Below are 14830 nucleotides of genomic sequence, written 5' to 3'. Positions count from 1 at the left end.
TTCAAGAGTACATTTCTTCCAAATGAAAAAAGCTGGGCATTGCTTGTCCTGAAGCCTAACTCTGTTGCTAATACAAGAGCTATAGAAAAGCATTAAAATTGCTGTCTATCTTTGAACACAAGCTTTCTTGGCAAGATTCTGCTTTTACTTATAATGTACAAAAATTGGGGAAAAAAAAAAAAAAACAAAAACACACGAAAAACCCAGGACAACAAAAAAAACCACACAAGTCCTAGAATGTTTAGTAGATTGGAAATGATGAGATAGTATGAATCCTGAACTTGCTCTCCCATGCTACAGCAGGCACAATATACTTTCATGTCTTCTAGGCCAGAATAAAATACCTGATTAAAGCAGCCTGTTTCTTCTCTTCAGATTGGATATCTTTAGGAATCTTGAATATCTTTAGGAATGTTGAAAATCAAACAAAAGTTTATTATCTGAGTCCATATTAGTCCTGCAGTATTTCAGATGGAAGTGTGATCCTTTCTCTTCTGATACTATTTACTATTTTTACTATTACTCTATTTAGTGAGGCCTGTTGATTTTACAGCTTTGTATTCCCTACAGGAAGGCTTCCTGTGTGCATTATCAGAAATTCAGAATTTATAATCACATCATAAAAATTAAATGAGAATATGCAGATGAAGAGTGCAGGTTTTTCATGTAATACCTGTGTTGTAGAAGGTGGTATTCACAAAAGTGCAGTTCCTGAAGTATGTGTTCAGGGAAGTTATGTCTTCAAACACACAGTTCTTAAAAAGTGAATCTTCAAAGGTTACTGATTTAAACTTCATCATGACAAACCTGTCCAGCACAAATAATTTGTATCAGATTCCTTTCACAGATTAGAAACAGCAACAGGTCCACTTGAGGCAGTTACACAGATTTAACAGGCATCCTTCTAAGAAATCACACCTCCAGAAACAATGATTACTTAATGAGACTCAGGAGATGTAATAAATGATTAGCTGACTCTGGAATACTCTCTTTCAGAAAAAGGACTAATAAAGTACATAGCTGCACATAGCTGCTGGCCATAACAAGTGAAAGTATTTCCATGAGAATAGTTAGATTATGTCATGACATTCGTGCAACAGTCTTGTAAAATGAACGGTACTTGCAATTTAACATTACAGTCATAAATTGGGATCTCAAACACCAGAAACACAGCCTCTTGGAACAAACAAGCACCTGTTGTTACCAAAGAGCTGGAAAGAAAGAATTTTTGAAAGAACCTCTACTTCTCCAGAAAAATACACTGAGCACTGTGTGAGGCTCAAGTCCAGAATGTACCCATTCAAGATTTAAAAAATGGTTTAGACTGGTTTACCATTATCACTACAATTATGCTGGCATTTTATACAACTAGATATCTAGCTGAAAGGATGGGTTTCCTAGCTTTGTCTGTGAACGTAACTGCAATTATTTTCTGCATAAGACATGCACAAATGTATTGTCCGCAGCTTTTTCTATTTCTGAACATCCTTGTTCCTTCTGAACCTTTGGTTTTTGATCATGACTATCAATCAAGTTATCAATAGATGAAGTTAAGGGCAAATAATTTTACTAGTAGTTACTTCCTAACTAAACTTTACTAGGCTTAAAACAATACTGTAAGACTTTTCCATTGTACTCTTAATACTAATATCACGGTAACAAAATTAAAAAAAAAGACAGCTATAGTAATATAGCAGCATCTTTCCAATATACTTCATTTTACATAGAGGTCTGGAAAAAGATGCGATTAAAGATGTACAGTTTTGCTGGCAGACTTCATTCAAAGTGGCAGCACTTCAAAAAACAATCTTTAACTGTTGTTAACAGTAAGAACTGTTAAAATAGCAAACCCTTCCAAACACAGATCTGATTCTGTTCTAATTAAACCTGATGTGATCAGCTAATTATTTGTCTTACTATTAGTCTGACGGTAGGAACAGCAGTACAGAAAATATGTTACATTTTAAACAGTAGGAATTACACCCTCAGCAGTGATGTTTTTGGAATTACATATTGACAAGAATGTATAGCAAGAACTAATTATGATTATCATAGAAGAAGAATTACTAGCTAATGATTCTCTTTCTGTATTGGTCAGAAAAGCAGGTGTTCTCAGCCGATTAGTTTTACTTACTCTATCATTTCTCATTTCCGACACTGGTTATAATCAGGTTGGTGTTCAGTATCAACTCATTAGCATTTTATATATAACACTCTCCATTTAAAAAATTAACTTAATATCAGAGGAGAACAAAGAGCATTTAGCAATTAGATTAGTCAGATGTAATAGGAAGGACAGACTGCATGTCCTACAAGCTCCTGATGCACATATCAAGTTTTGACAGGAAATATGTTGTGACTACATTAAAAATGGAATCACAGTGATCTGAATTCAAACCAAACAGAAATGTAATGAAGTAAAAAGTGAAGTATTACAGTATCTTCCAGCTGAAGGAAACACTGAAATTAAGAGTGACAGGAATACAGAAACATTTGTGGATAAAGACTATCAAAAGAGTTCACCTTACTGCTCAAAATAGCTTGTGAATCTCAAATAGCTGTCCGATGCCTGTAGAATTTGCATACTTGCAAGTGCTTTTGAGTGGATTAGTACTGGACTTAATGTTTTACAGTAATTTTTAGTTCAGATTAATAAGATCTTGGTTGACAGAGTACAAAACATCTAAAACTTACTGACTGTAAGTGGTTCTTTGCTGTTAGGAGAACAGATGTCTCTTGGAAAGGAACTGGGATGTAATTGTTGGTTTAAAAATGAGATAACTGGTCATTTTTGTCTGCAATGCATAAGTTGTATCAAAACCTGAATTCTTATCAAAGAAGAAGAAAAGCCCTCAAGTAATGAAATCATTATTTTTATTTTTTATATATATCTTTCCATATGGAAATAATAATTGCTTATCTCCATGTTATCCAGGAGACCAATCAAAGGTGGTTTTCTTTATCTCTTAAGAGAAACCAGACACTTAAAACAGCTGTGTTTAACTGTCTTCTAAGTTACCTAGTATCCATAAAAGTCTAGTTAGAGCTTTAATAAGTATACATTCAGTTTAAAAGAAAAAAAGACATTGCCAAAGTGTTGTCCTCCCATTTTAGAGCTGCTTTGGACTAGTAATTAATTTCTGTTTTCCTGTGCTAAGATCTTATCCTCTCAATGTTTCACATTTTCAAAGAAGCATCTTAAATCAATACAAATAAAAAATAGCAACGTTAATGAAAGTACATCCTTCCTCTTCTTCCTGCAATGTTGTGACACATGCTGGGTCTGAAAACCTTTGAATCCCACTGTGAAAAGAAAGACTGTTAATGTGAGCTTTCTGGTCCTCTTTTCAGTCTGTTTTCAGGAGGGCAGGGAGCAATGTTGGCATGAGGGATCCAATACTAGAGTCAGCAAGGTGTACAAAGGAGCACTTCTTATATACCAACATACTATTCAAAAATGAATTATGGTAAATTGTATGAGATTGAAAATAGAGACATTAAAAAAAAAACAACAACAAAAAACTAACAAAACTATCAACTACCAGTTGATAGAGGAAAATGTTATATTAATTGGACTTCCCAGAATACATGCATTTATTTATCATTAAGACAACTACAAACCTGTCATTGATGTATTCTCCGCTGCTATGAATTTGATTTTCCAGTGTAAAGTTGAAGACAAAATTTGAAACCTCCTCGTTGCGGAAAAGTTTCACTCGGGATGCATACTCATCTGATTGAAGGTGTTTAATGACATCAGGAAACCAGACAGATAAGCCATTGTAGCTGTGAAAAAGAGAAAATGCTGTTATGTACTGGGGTCTGATCCAACGGGACCACAGTAGGGCTGTGCTGCCAGAGCTCTGATCTGCCATGGTCCACACATCTTGGCTTTTCTCTGTTACCATCCCTACCCCTCTACCTGTTTCTGTCCCAAAGGGTGGTGTTACTACTTGTCCTGCTTCTTGCTGGGCAGATGAGAAAGGCTCAGACAACAGGCCCTGTCCTGACACAGACTGGGAAGTCCTATCGGCATCCAGACATGAAGAATAAAGCTCTTCATAAACTGCAGACCGTGGGAGCTGCAAAGATTAATCTTTTTCTAGTGTTTGTTTTAAATTTTGCCTTTAGACACAAACAGGCAGACTAAGAGATTCTAAACGGTGTGTAAATTAAGCCTAACCTGAAGACTCACTGAAAAATAACTTGAAGAATATGAACTTACTTTCAAGTTGTGGCACAATGTTCATATTTTTAAAATGTTGAGACAATCACAGTTTTTCTGTGCTTGTCAATTGCCTGTATAAAAATACTGAAAGATTTCAATATCAGAAGATGCCAGTGTTCTAAGATAGACATCCTCTGAGTCAGGTATAGACCAAGAATAGACTATACAATAACATTTTTTATAAAGTTACTGAATAAGGACTTTAAAAAAAAAATAAAAATCCGAATGACAGAGATTTGCATGCAGATGATTCTTCTGTCAAGTCCATAAACACCGATTCAGGATCTCAACTGCTCTTACCCAAAGGACAGGGTGAACCACACGATTGTGAGCTTGACTGTATTGTCCTTTACCGGGTAGTTGAAGCATCTCATGAAAGTCAACCAAATCTGAAAAGCAGTAGGAAATACACTCATTTTAAATTGTTTTTTCGAGTAGTTCTGTTAAATGGTACAAGCTTCTTTATTCTGATTTGCTTGCTTCCTCAGGGAATCAGAGAGAGTGGGTGATCTTGTTGATACAGAACTGGTAGCTGTATTTCTGTTACAAGTCTGTCCTCTGGCTTTCACCAGGTGATGTACATTCTATGCCTTTCTTGTTTCTTTTCACTTTGTCCATTAATTCAGTTGCTCTCTGACTACATAGAACTGTGTTATCCTTTATGCTGCTTCATTCACTATTTTAAATAAGTATGTCTCAGGAGCATTTCCTTCTCACCTGTGAAAAACTTTCTTTTAACATTTTCAATGATGTGGACTGTTTTTTCTGTTTTTTTTTTTTCTTTCTTGTTTTTGTTTTTTAAATTAATGAGTATTCACTCAACTTTCATTTCAAGGTTTGACAATACTGCACAATTTTGATTTTACAAAAAAAAAATTGGAGCAGGATCTCAATGCGTATGTATTAATCTTTTAAAATTATCTCTAACGTAGTTTTCTTGTAAAATATCTGACATATTAAAAATATATGCATATTCAATTGCTTATAAGGCTTCACTGACATCCATTTACACAAGTTATTCATGACTTTACCATTTGTAGGTAAAGACTTTCATCACGTATCACCTCTTCACATGTGTAGATATTAATATGTATGTTCAGTACAAATTATGTTGTGGAGATTGAACAAATGTCAGCAATCACTTCTGTAAAGGCCAATGAAACATTTTTCTCCTCTGAAGTTACTGTGAACACCTGTGATTCATCTATGCCTTTTCTGGCCCAGGAAACTAGAATCTTACACTGGTTACTGACTTTTCTAGTTGCATGGAAAATGCAGGATTGCAGTTATTGCAAGCATTACTTCAAAAGAATTTATTTCATTTCTGAATGCTAATTATAAAAGATAATTGCATAACAAATAGAGATGTTGTTACTTACACCATATAGCTCTGTGCGAATTCTAACAAAACACCTCCTGTACCAAGTTCCTGTATCACTCTCTATTTCTATGAGCTCATCTATCTGCTTCGGAGTTTTAATTCTGTTAACCTAGAAATAGAAACAGAACAGCAAATATTTGCATTTTCTTGAAGCACTGAATTGAATATCAACGAATATTAGAAGGTTTTAATAAATCCCATAAACCAAAAATGAACAGATATTAAACCAGTGCTTAGATTAGGAATGTTTTGGAAACACGAAAGAACAAGCACACTTTAATAACAATGGTCATTATGAAGGGTCTTGGAAAAGCTCTACTTTCAAACCATGCAGGAAATCCTTTTCCTTTGATTGAAACAAGATGTTACTGTGGGGTTTTGCTCAAGTTTTGCTGTACGTATCTCTAATGCCATGAAGGATAAAATGTTAGTTAAACCTTCAGCTAAGCATGCTCAGAGTTTGATATTTTTTTCTGACTTGCCATTAACACATCACTGAAGGTCTATTGATTAACTATACAGTAATGATACAGAAGCATTTGAAATATCAAGAATTAATACTTGAATGGCATTTTTCTCTTGTTCTTATTTCCTGTAGTAGCAGACAGGGAACTCTCTCTGTGTTTCAGATGCGCGCTTTAATTACCCTTTTTTGAGGAGGAGAGAAAGAATTAGGTGAAATGGGCTGGAACTGTGCATGTTATTGCTGTTATGAGCAATTATCTTCTGCATCTAAATTGAAATAAGATGAACAAACATAAAGGAAAAATACAGAAATACCAGTGACAGAGAATGTAATGCTGCTTACAATGCTGATTTTATCTTGCATAATGAAGTGTAGGAAAATAAAAATTTTTAATATGGTCTTATCTATTTCTTGACCTAATGAATATACTATAGAATAGTTTGATCTGTCATTCCAATAATAGCAAAACACAGCGTATTCATACAGTTCATTTAAAATAAAGATGAATAGAAAGCATAGAAAGAAAATAAGTAGAATGGGGAAAGTGACAGATATATGAGAAAGGAAAGACCAGCAGACGGGGTATTCAATTTTCGACTGCTGTTTCTGGCAGCCAAAATAGATCCTATTTCTTAACAAAATGAGGACACCACCCGCAGATGTATCAGAGTGGACTACAGGGAATCAAAGAGTTGTTGTATCAATGGTAAGGTTCTAGTTTTCAGCCTACTACTTTTTCAGATGCATTATGTTTAAGAAGGACCAGCAGCCTCATCCCATTAACAGAAACAAAACAAAGCTCACCAAGTGGCGTTACCCATAACCAGCCTAATTTCTGAAATAAAACAATCTCACTGTCTTGCTAAACTATTATATCCAAAATCTGAAACCTTCTCATCATGCCTTTTCCAACAGCAATAATTCTGTCTCTATTTGATTTTAGATTTTTTAGAGTTTTTACGAAATATTTTGTGCAAAAGACTTGGTCTAGATTTAGAGTTGAGTCCTCTAATATTATCAAAAACCTTGCACCATAAAAACTTCCTCAAACATTTTCATGCTACATCTCTGAGTGAAAAGAGCATTTTGAATAATACTCTTGGAGCAAGCAGCTGAGATGCAGCCTTTTCAGTGTCCAGGCCACCTGATTTGTTTGGAGCAGTAAAGGCTGGGGGGATTATACATGTCCAAGACCACTATGAGTGACTAGGGAAAAAAAGCCCATGGCTTTGATGGTCCTTGAACACACAAAAAAGCTCCTATAGAATCCGGACAATGGTCCATCTGGACCATGCAAATTTAGCTGTCATTATGTGAGGGGTGAAGAATTGAGGGGGGCGGGGGGAGGTGAGGGAGGGAAGGGAGGGTGTGAATACCTATTTAAATGAAAAGAGAACCTCTGTTCAATAGCAATGTGCAGAAATACATAATGTTTAAAATTCTACAGAATATTTTCCTGAGCAGGAAAATATTAATAGGAAAATGAAAAGATTTTTTATACAGAGCAGTGAAAGAATGGAGAGAATTTTGGTTTCTGAGGTAGAATGATTTTTATTTATTCATTTATTTGTTTGTTTTTGCTTTAGCCTTTAAACCAATTATCTAAGTAATGCATATTTTATGAACCCAGGGAGGAATTTAAGCATCTATATGAATCCTTAACAACTTATTTGAACTCTGTTTCATCTCAGAATACATTTTTGAAAGTATTTTGAGCTATTTCCACAAGTACCACATTTTTTAACTAGATTACATCTAATTTGGAATTTCTGACTCTTAAACCAATTGCTCATCAATTTATGCATTTCTGTTTTAAAGGCTTGAAGGCAGATTCCGCAGTAGAATAAGTAACAAGAATAAACAAGACTTGTGGAAAAAAAAAAAAAAAGAAAAAGCATCTCAAAAATGATGATATTTATTTGATTCAGGAAAACGAGTAAAAAAAAAAAAAGCACCCTAAAATTATAGAAATATTAAAGTTACACCAGCTGTTAGAGTAGAAAACACACCATCAAAGTTTATCTGCTTGGTGTAACTGTTGTCAGAAAGCAGAGGAAAATGCCAACATTTAAGTTATATAATAATAATGGCCTAAACCAGATGAAACTATGAAGCTCAGGAAAGCTAGGAGAATGACTTTTCAACACAAAATGTCACGGTGGCCAGTTCTTATTTAAACCAAGGAGAGACAGAGAAAGAGAGATAGACTCAAAGGATGTCTGGAATTCTTTGCACTGCGGGCTTAATACAATAAATTGCTAACAATTGTCCAATGAGGAGACGCATTTTCTAGTCATACTGCCACAAGCCTAGGTTTGGGGGTGTAGAGACTTCTGTCAGTGTGTATCCCTGGCATGCAATGTACTGTTTCTAATCAGCTCCTTGTTATTGTGTTTTCTCAATGGTCTAGGCAGAAACTGGCAAAAATCCCAAATAGTGATGTGATACTACAGCTGATCACTTCTCATATTTTTTTGCTCCAGCACATTTCTGTCTTCTTCCCTGTGCCTAACCTAATAATCTGAGTGGTGGGTAGGACTTAAGCTATGACTGACAGGCTCTGCAATGGATCGGTGAATAGCCATGCTGGCAGAAGAAACTGAAAAGGTGACTTGAGAGTAAGAATACCTTCAAAAGCAGCTCAAGTTAGCATGAGTAAAATGTGAAATTACACCCTAAGTGTATAATGTGAGTAAAGACAAAAAAAAAAAAATAAGGCTAGGTTGGAGAGTATTAGGGCTGGGTCACTGGTGTACCAGTAGCTGTAACATGACAGATATGCTAAACAACCTTCCTTCAGGCTGAATTCTTGAGTTTCCTTCTGGAAAAAAAGTTAAATGTAGGCTACAGAGACTATATCCAAGACAATAAGTTGCAAGTGGTGGAGTAAAATTATATGGTCAGATGGTCATTCCTAAGGCTGCCTGCAAATACAGAACCTGCAAGAGGGTTTCTTAATTGAGTTATATGTGCATTAACGTAAGAAGAAAGCCCTGGAAGAGGAATAAAATTTTACACATGGCTATGAGGGGGAACAGAGCACCAGCAGTCCCATGGTACAATACAAGCTGGTAAAGGAGGCTGGTTTTCAGTGTAAAAAAATGCTTTCTGCTGTTTAATCCTACTCTATTTGGGGAAAGGGTTGGGGTGGGGAGAAGAAAGAAAAAAATGTATATTATTCACAAATAGAGAAGGTGGCATAAAAAGGACCCAAAGCTAAATAATTTCTCCTCCACATAGAAACAATCCATTTTTGAGTATGGCTTTATCATGAGATCTGCAAATAAAATATGTATATTGCAAGATATTTTGAGAAAATTAAATATCTTCAAAAACAATTTCTCAAAATAATGAATATGAATTTAAAAGTATATTATTTTAGCTGGTAAAAATGAAAAAAAAAATCAAACTCTCAGAAAAAAAATATCAGCTGATTTAGGCTTTCACATATTTCTATTGTTATTATTAAACATAATAGAAATTACAACTGGAGTCCATTTATTATCCCCAAGAACATGCCGGCCAAAGGCTGAGATCTTAAAATCTGCTGAATGTATAACGATTTCATAGGAACTCAATTCCTATACTTAGATATTTACAGTGCAAATTATTTGCTTTGCCATGCAGAGTAATAATATTGATTGCTTAAGCACGGAAGATCTCAATAGTCAGCAGGCTGGTTGATGAACCAGCTGGGTGGTGAATATTATGTGTAATAATACTCACTGTGAAGACTTTCTCAGGCTGACCACGAGCTCGCATGTTTGTGTCGTGAATTTGCTTGAGTATCATCCAAGCTTCGTCATGTTTTCCAATCTAAACATTGGATGAAAGCATAGCCACTGAACAATCTTATTGCCTGTTAGACAAATGTTACTGTGTAAACAGAACCAGAGAATCAGAGAATCACAGAATAGCATGGCCTGGAAAAGATCTCCGGAGATCATTTGGTAAAACCACCTGCTAAAGCAGGTTCCCTATAGTAGGTTGAGAAGGAAAACGTCCAGGTGGGTTTTGAGTATCTCCAGAGAAGGAGACTCCACAACCTCCCTGGGCAGCCTGTTCTAGTGCTCTGTCACCTTCAAAGAAACTTTGTATTCAGAGGAAATTCCTGTTCTCCAGTTTGTGCCTGTTGTACCTTGTCCAGTTCCTGGAGACTGCTGAAAGCACTATGGCCCCATCCACTTGATACCCATCCTTCAGACATATCTAAGCATTGATAAGATCCCCTCTCAGTCTCCTCCAGGCTGAACAATCCCAGCTCTCTCAGCCTCTCCAATGAAGGGAGATGCCTCAGACTACTCATCATCTTTGTGGCCATCAACTGGATTCTGTCCAATAGTTCCCAATCTTTCTTGAGAATTGAAAACAGCCCTCCAGATGTGACCTCAACAGGGCAGCATAGAAAGGCAGGATCACTTGCCTTGATCTTTTGGTCACTGTGTTTTAATGCATCCCAAGATACCAGGATACCACTGGTCTTCTTGGACACAAAGACACAGTGCACCCAGTTCCTTCTCTGCAGAGCTCCTTTCCAGCAGATCAGCACCTAACCTGTACTGATGCATGCGGTTATTCCTCCCCAGGTATAGAACTCTACATTTGCCATTGTTGAACCTCAAAAGGTTCCTCTTCACTCAACTCTCTAGCCTGCCCAGTTCTCCTTGAATGGCAGCACAGCGTTCTGGTGTGTCAGGCATTCCTCCAAGCTTTGCATCATCAGCAAATCTGCTGTGGCTGTGCTCTGCCCTTTCATCCATGCCACTGATGAAGATTTTACATAAGACCAGAGCAAGTACCAACTCCTGGGGAACACCAGCACTCCACCGGTCTTCAAGAACCTCTGCCATTCTCCATAGATGCTGGACAGTGGTTTGGTAAACAGTTCACACAGCACTCATGGTTACATAGTTACATTCCATTGAGGCCCATGGATTTGCGTGCATCGAGTCTGCCTAGATAACCACTAACCAAATTCTCCTAGGCTGAGGGTAATTCTTCCTTTTCTCAGACTCACTCTTATCTCCAGAGTACTGGAATTCCTGCTAGGTAGCCTTACCAGTAAAGACTGAAGCGAAGAAGGCTTTCAGTAACTGCCTTTTCAGTGTCCTCTATTACCAAGGCACTTTATTCAGCCCATGTTTTCCTTTTGCTACTGATATAATTAAATATGCTTTTTTTTTTTTTTTTTTTTTTTTGTTATCTGTGATGTCTCTTTCCAAGTGTAAACACAGAAATAGTTTTGACTGAAACCCAAAAAACAAGTTGAAAGTTATACCTCCAGCAAGAACCGTGGACTTTCTGGCATAAAGGTGAGGGCTACCACAGAAGAGACACAGGGCAATGCACAGACGATCACAAATACTCTCCAACTGTGAAACTGATAAGCAGATCCCATGCTGAAACTCCATCCTAAGAAAGAAGAAATTCACAAATTTTCACAAGTATAAATGATTTCACAAGTAATATTACACTTTGAATTTCAATCTTATGCATGTCAACATGGAAAACATCCATACTATATAGAATGAGGATGAGGAAGTCTATGTCATGTTTTCTGGCAAAATCTGTATGAAAGTAGTCACAGTAATGGAGAAGGAATGCCTTGATCATACGTAAGACTTAACATACGGACAGGTAGTTTTGCTTGAATACTGGAAGGAGGGAGAATTAAAAATCTCTCACAAATACCAAGAGGATATATTTTGTTGATTTTTCTAACACTGGATGTTGCACCAGTGTGTCTACTAAATGAGAAACTTTTTAAAAAAATATTATCTTTTACTGACAAAATCAAAACCTATTTGTCTTCTTAAAATCTTCCTCTTATAAGCTATTTTAAATGTTAATGAATATTGGGCACTGAGTTCTCATAGTAAATCATTAGAAATAAATGAAAAAAGCAGAAACAGTAGAAATTTGTGAAAAATATTCAAGAAACAGTGCAGAAAAAATCTACAACAACATGCTTTTAGGCTGCTAGAAAGAGAAGCTCTAAAATCAGAGTAAATTGCTTGTAAAACTCATGCTCTTGGACCTTCTTCAAATTAGTATCTTGTAACTCAGCACTGAAATACTGGCATATGGTAATTTCTTTCTTATTTCTTTCTTTTCCCCCTTTTTTTTTTTTTTTTTTTTTAGGTGTATGCGTGTGTGTGAATCTATTTTTGAATTAATGTTTCTATTCCTTGAGTTGTACATATGGTTGAGGCCACTGGTTCCTTTAGGTGCAGATAATCAGTATTTTGGAGTTTCGAGAGCTGCTTTTGCTGCAGAACTCACTGTGCTATTTTATAAAATTGAATACTGTGGAATAGTTTGTAAACCTTGCAAAACAAGTTTGCAATAAGTGACATTTTAGTAGCTATTCTCTACAAAGACCTAATTTCAACACTCTTAATAACACCAACACATAATGTAACATAGTGCAAAATTTAAGACATTTTTAATGCCTGGTTTCTACTTTTGTAGTTTTCCAGAGCACTATACAATTTCTTCAACTCTGCTGAAAGTAAAATTTCCTCCACATCTTAATTGGATGTACAGGAAAAAAAAAAAAAAATTAGTGTTTAAACTTCTATCTGACATCAACAAACTCATTACGATCTTAAGCAAAAAAAGATGGCACGAGAAAACATCTCATCTGAGAAATAGATCTTGAAGTATACGTGAGTATGGACTCCTAAGAAGACAGCAAAAAGAAGTACTAGAAAAAACTCACGTGAAACTTCAGAGTCGTTAGTTCAGCTTTTTAATAAAACATCTAATTGCATGAATTGGACTACTGAAATGATAGAATTTTTAGAAATAAAAAAAAAAATCTTAAGAAAAACAAAAACATGATGTAGGTAATTACCTTCAGTCTGACTTCAATACTGTAGAATATTTTAGGCAAAATATTGAAGGAAAGCTTATTAAAAGTAGAGTGGGAGATAAGAATAACAATAATGATTGAAGTGATTACCAGAAGAAAATGGAATACTGGCTAACGAAAGTCCTAACGCTGGATTTATCTGATATACTTCTTTGCTAACTGATTCCTTCTGGACGAAGTACACAGTAAACTAAATCTGACTGGATATCAGTAAACAACTGGTACAGCATAGTGCCAAATGTCTTATTAAATACTTCTTTAAATGAAGTGCTAATCTGCAATGAATACAGTATATTTTGAAATTTAAAAATCTCGTGTTCTGCGTCATAAATTCATTCTTAGGAAAAGATCAGTTTTCTAATTAAAGTACTTGCACCCATGATGTGTCTTTGCCCTTTATCAACAGCTCTATGAAACTGAGCTGTAGAACTGGGAACCTGTTTTTTCTTATTCATTACAAATTTTCTGAGTTTCAGAAGATTTATCAGATTTATTTACACCCTTATTTAGTCTCAGAAGACAGAAGTGAAATCAGCAACAATATTGGTGATGATCATTGACTGCCATTTTACTTTTTCTATAAGGAAGGTTCCAGATAGATATACTTTCCTCCTCCAAAGTTCCATCCAACAAAAAGAAGATACCTAAAATGTCAACCTACTTTTGATGATAAATTTTATTCAAAAATAGAAAGTCAAATGAAAAAAATAAAGATTAAAACCAAAACAAAACCAGAAAGTAAAGAAAAAAATAAAGGAAGGTTTAGGGTGAGTTGATAAGGCAATTAGGAATCATGTTGGGATATGTATTTTGTACACATTCTATTATAATCATTCAAATGATGTTAATTATATATGTTAAGCTACAATACAAAACCCTCTGGTATACCAGTCGGGCAGCAGTGCAACTTCTAGAAAGGAGACAACAGAAGCAAGGCTTTCATCTCTTAGAATAACACAGTCAAAATGCCATCTCTGGTCATTTAAACCACTCCACAATACTCACAGACAGTACTATATTTACCCTGTCTGCTTTTTACCAGTCTGGTTTATACTGTGAGAGATATAGCTTCCTAAATAGTATTTCTGTGTAAGAAATTTTTATGCTAGTTTTATACATGTTGTAAAACAACAGCAGTATCTCTGTAGCCAGTCCTCAAAATTGACAGTAATAATTTACTTCAAGGTGTTTTTTATTAAGGTAAGTGAGCTATATTGCTAATTAATTAATTTAAAATTTAAAAAGCCACATTAATTAAAAACAATGACTGCACTGTGTATGCTGCTGTCATCTTCACCATTTGCAAGACATATTTTTACTCGTCAGAATGTCTGAGAGCTTGTTAAGTGAAATGTTCATCATAGTTTCTACTGCTCTTATTACATCTTTTTCTCCTTGTATTGGATGCTGCAGTTAATCCCATGATTTATTGTGTCTGCAGAATTAATGATAACAGTGAATGTGAGAATTAGAAGAATTGGTAGAAAAAGTGTTGCAACACATCTACCTTGAGCCTGTCCTCCTACTTATTCCTTCACCACCTGGTAAAAGAGCAGAACAAGCATGTACCTTAAATGCAGAGCAAGTACAGATTTATTCTTATGTTGACCATCCCATTATCTGGTGTCATGAGCTGATATGGAAAATGAAGCCATTAGAATAATTTTGAATTCAGCTCTCAAAGTGGATCTCATAACTACTGTCTATGAGTCTTGAAATAAAAAGGAGCTTGGCTGTAACTCAGTTTGCCTTCCCCTTCCCTGAATCGAGATACAACAGCGAAGATGGAGAAGCTCTACTCAGCAGCATTCAGAGCTCTGTGCAGCAGCCCAGAGCTCAGCTCCACCTTTGCTCCCTGGCTATGCTGTGTTTCAAGGCCAT

At 35.7% G+C, this 14830-nt stretch overlaps 1 protein-coding gene across 1 annotated transcript in view; it reads right to left on the bottom strand.

The window, feature by feature from the left end:
* The window catches only part of SV2C (synaptic vesicle glycoprotein 2C), a gene marked incomplete at both ends in the record, with an annotated part of 69163 nt that overhangs the window by 7783 nt on the left and 46550 nt on the right, over positions 1–14830 (bottom strand). The window contains 6 exons of the mRNA XM_079548055.1: positions 674–807; positions 3622–3786; positions 4529–4617; positions 5608–5718; positions 9802–9891; positions 11354–11487. Coding sequence (XP_079404181.1) covers positions 674–807; positions 3622–3786; positions 4529–4617; positions 5608–5718; positions 9802–9891; positions 11354–11487 — 723 coding nt within the window. The remainder of the gene's footprint in view (positions 1–673; positions 808–3621; positions 3787–4528; positions 4618–5607; positions 5719–9801; positions 9892–11353; positions 11488–14830) is intronic.

This window comes from Tetrao urogallus, assembly GCF_951394365.1.
Source record: "Tetrao urogallus genome assembly, chromosome: Z".
NCBI classification, from domain to species: Eukaryota; Metazoa; Chordata; class Aves; order Galliformes; family Phasianidae; genus Tetrao; species Tetrao urogallus.
Note: the sequence above shows the minus strand (reverse complement) of the source record. Positions and strands in the feature narration are given on the sequence as shown.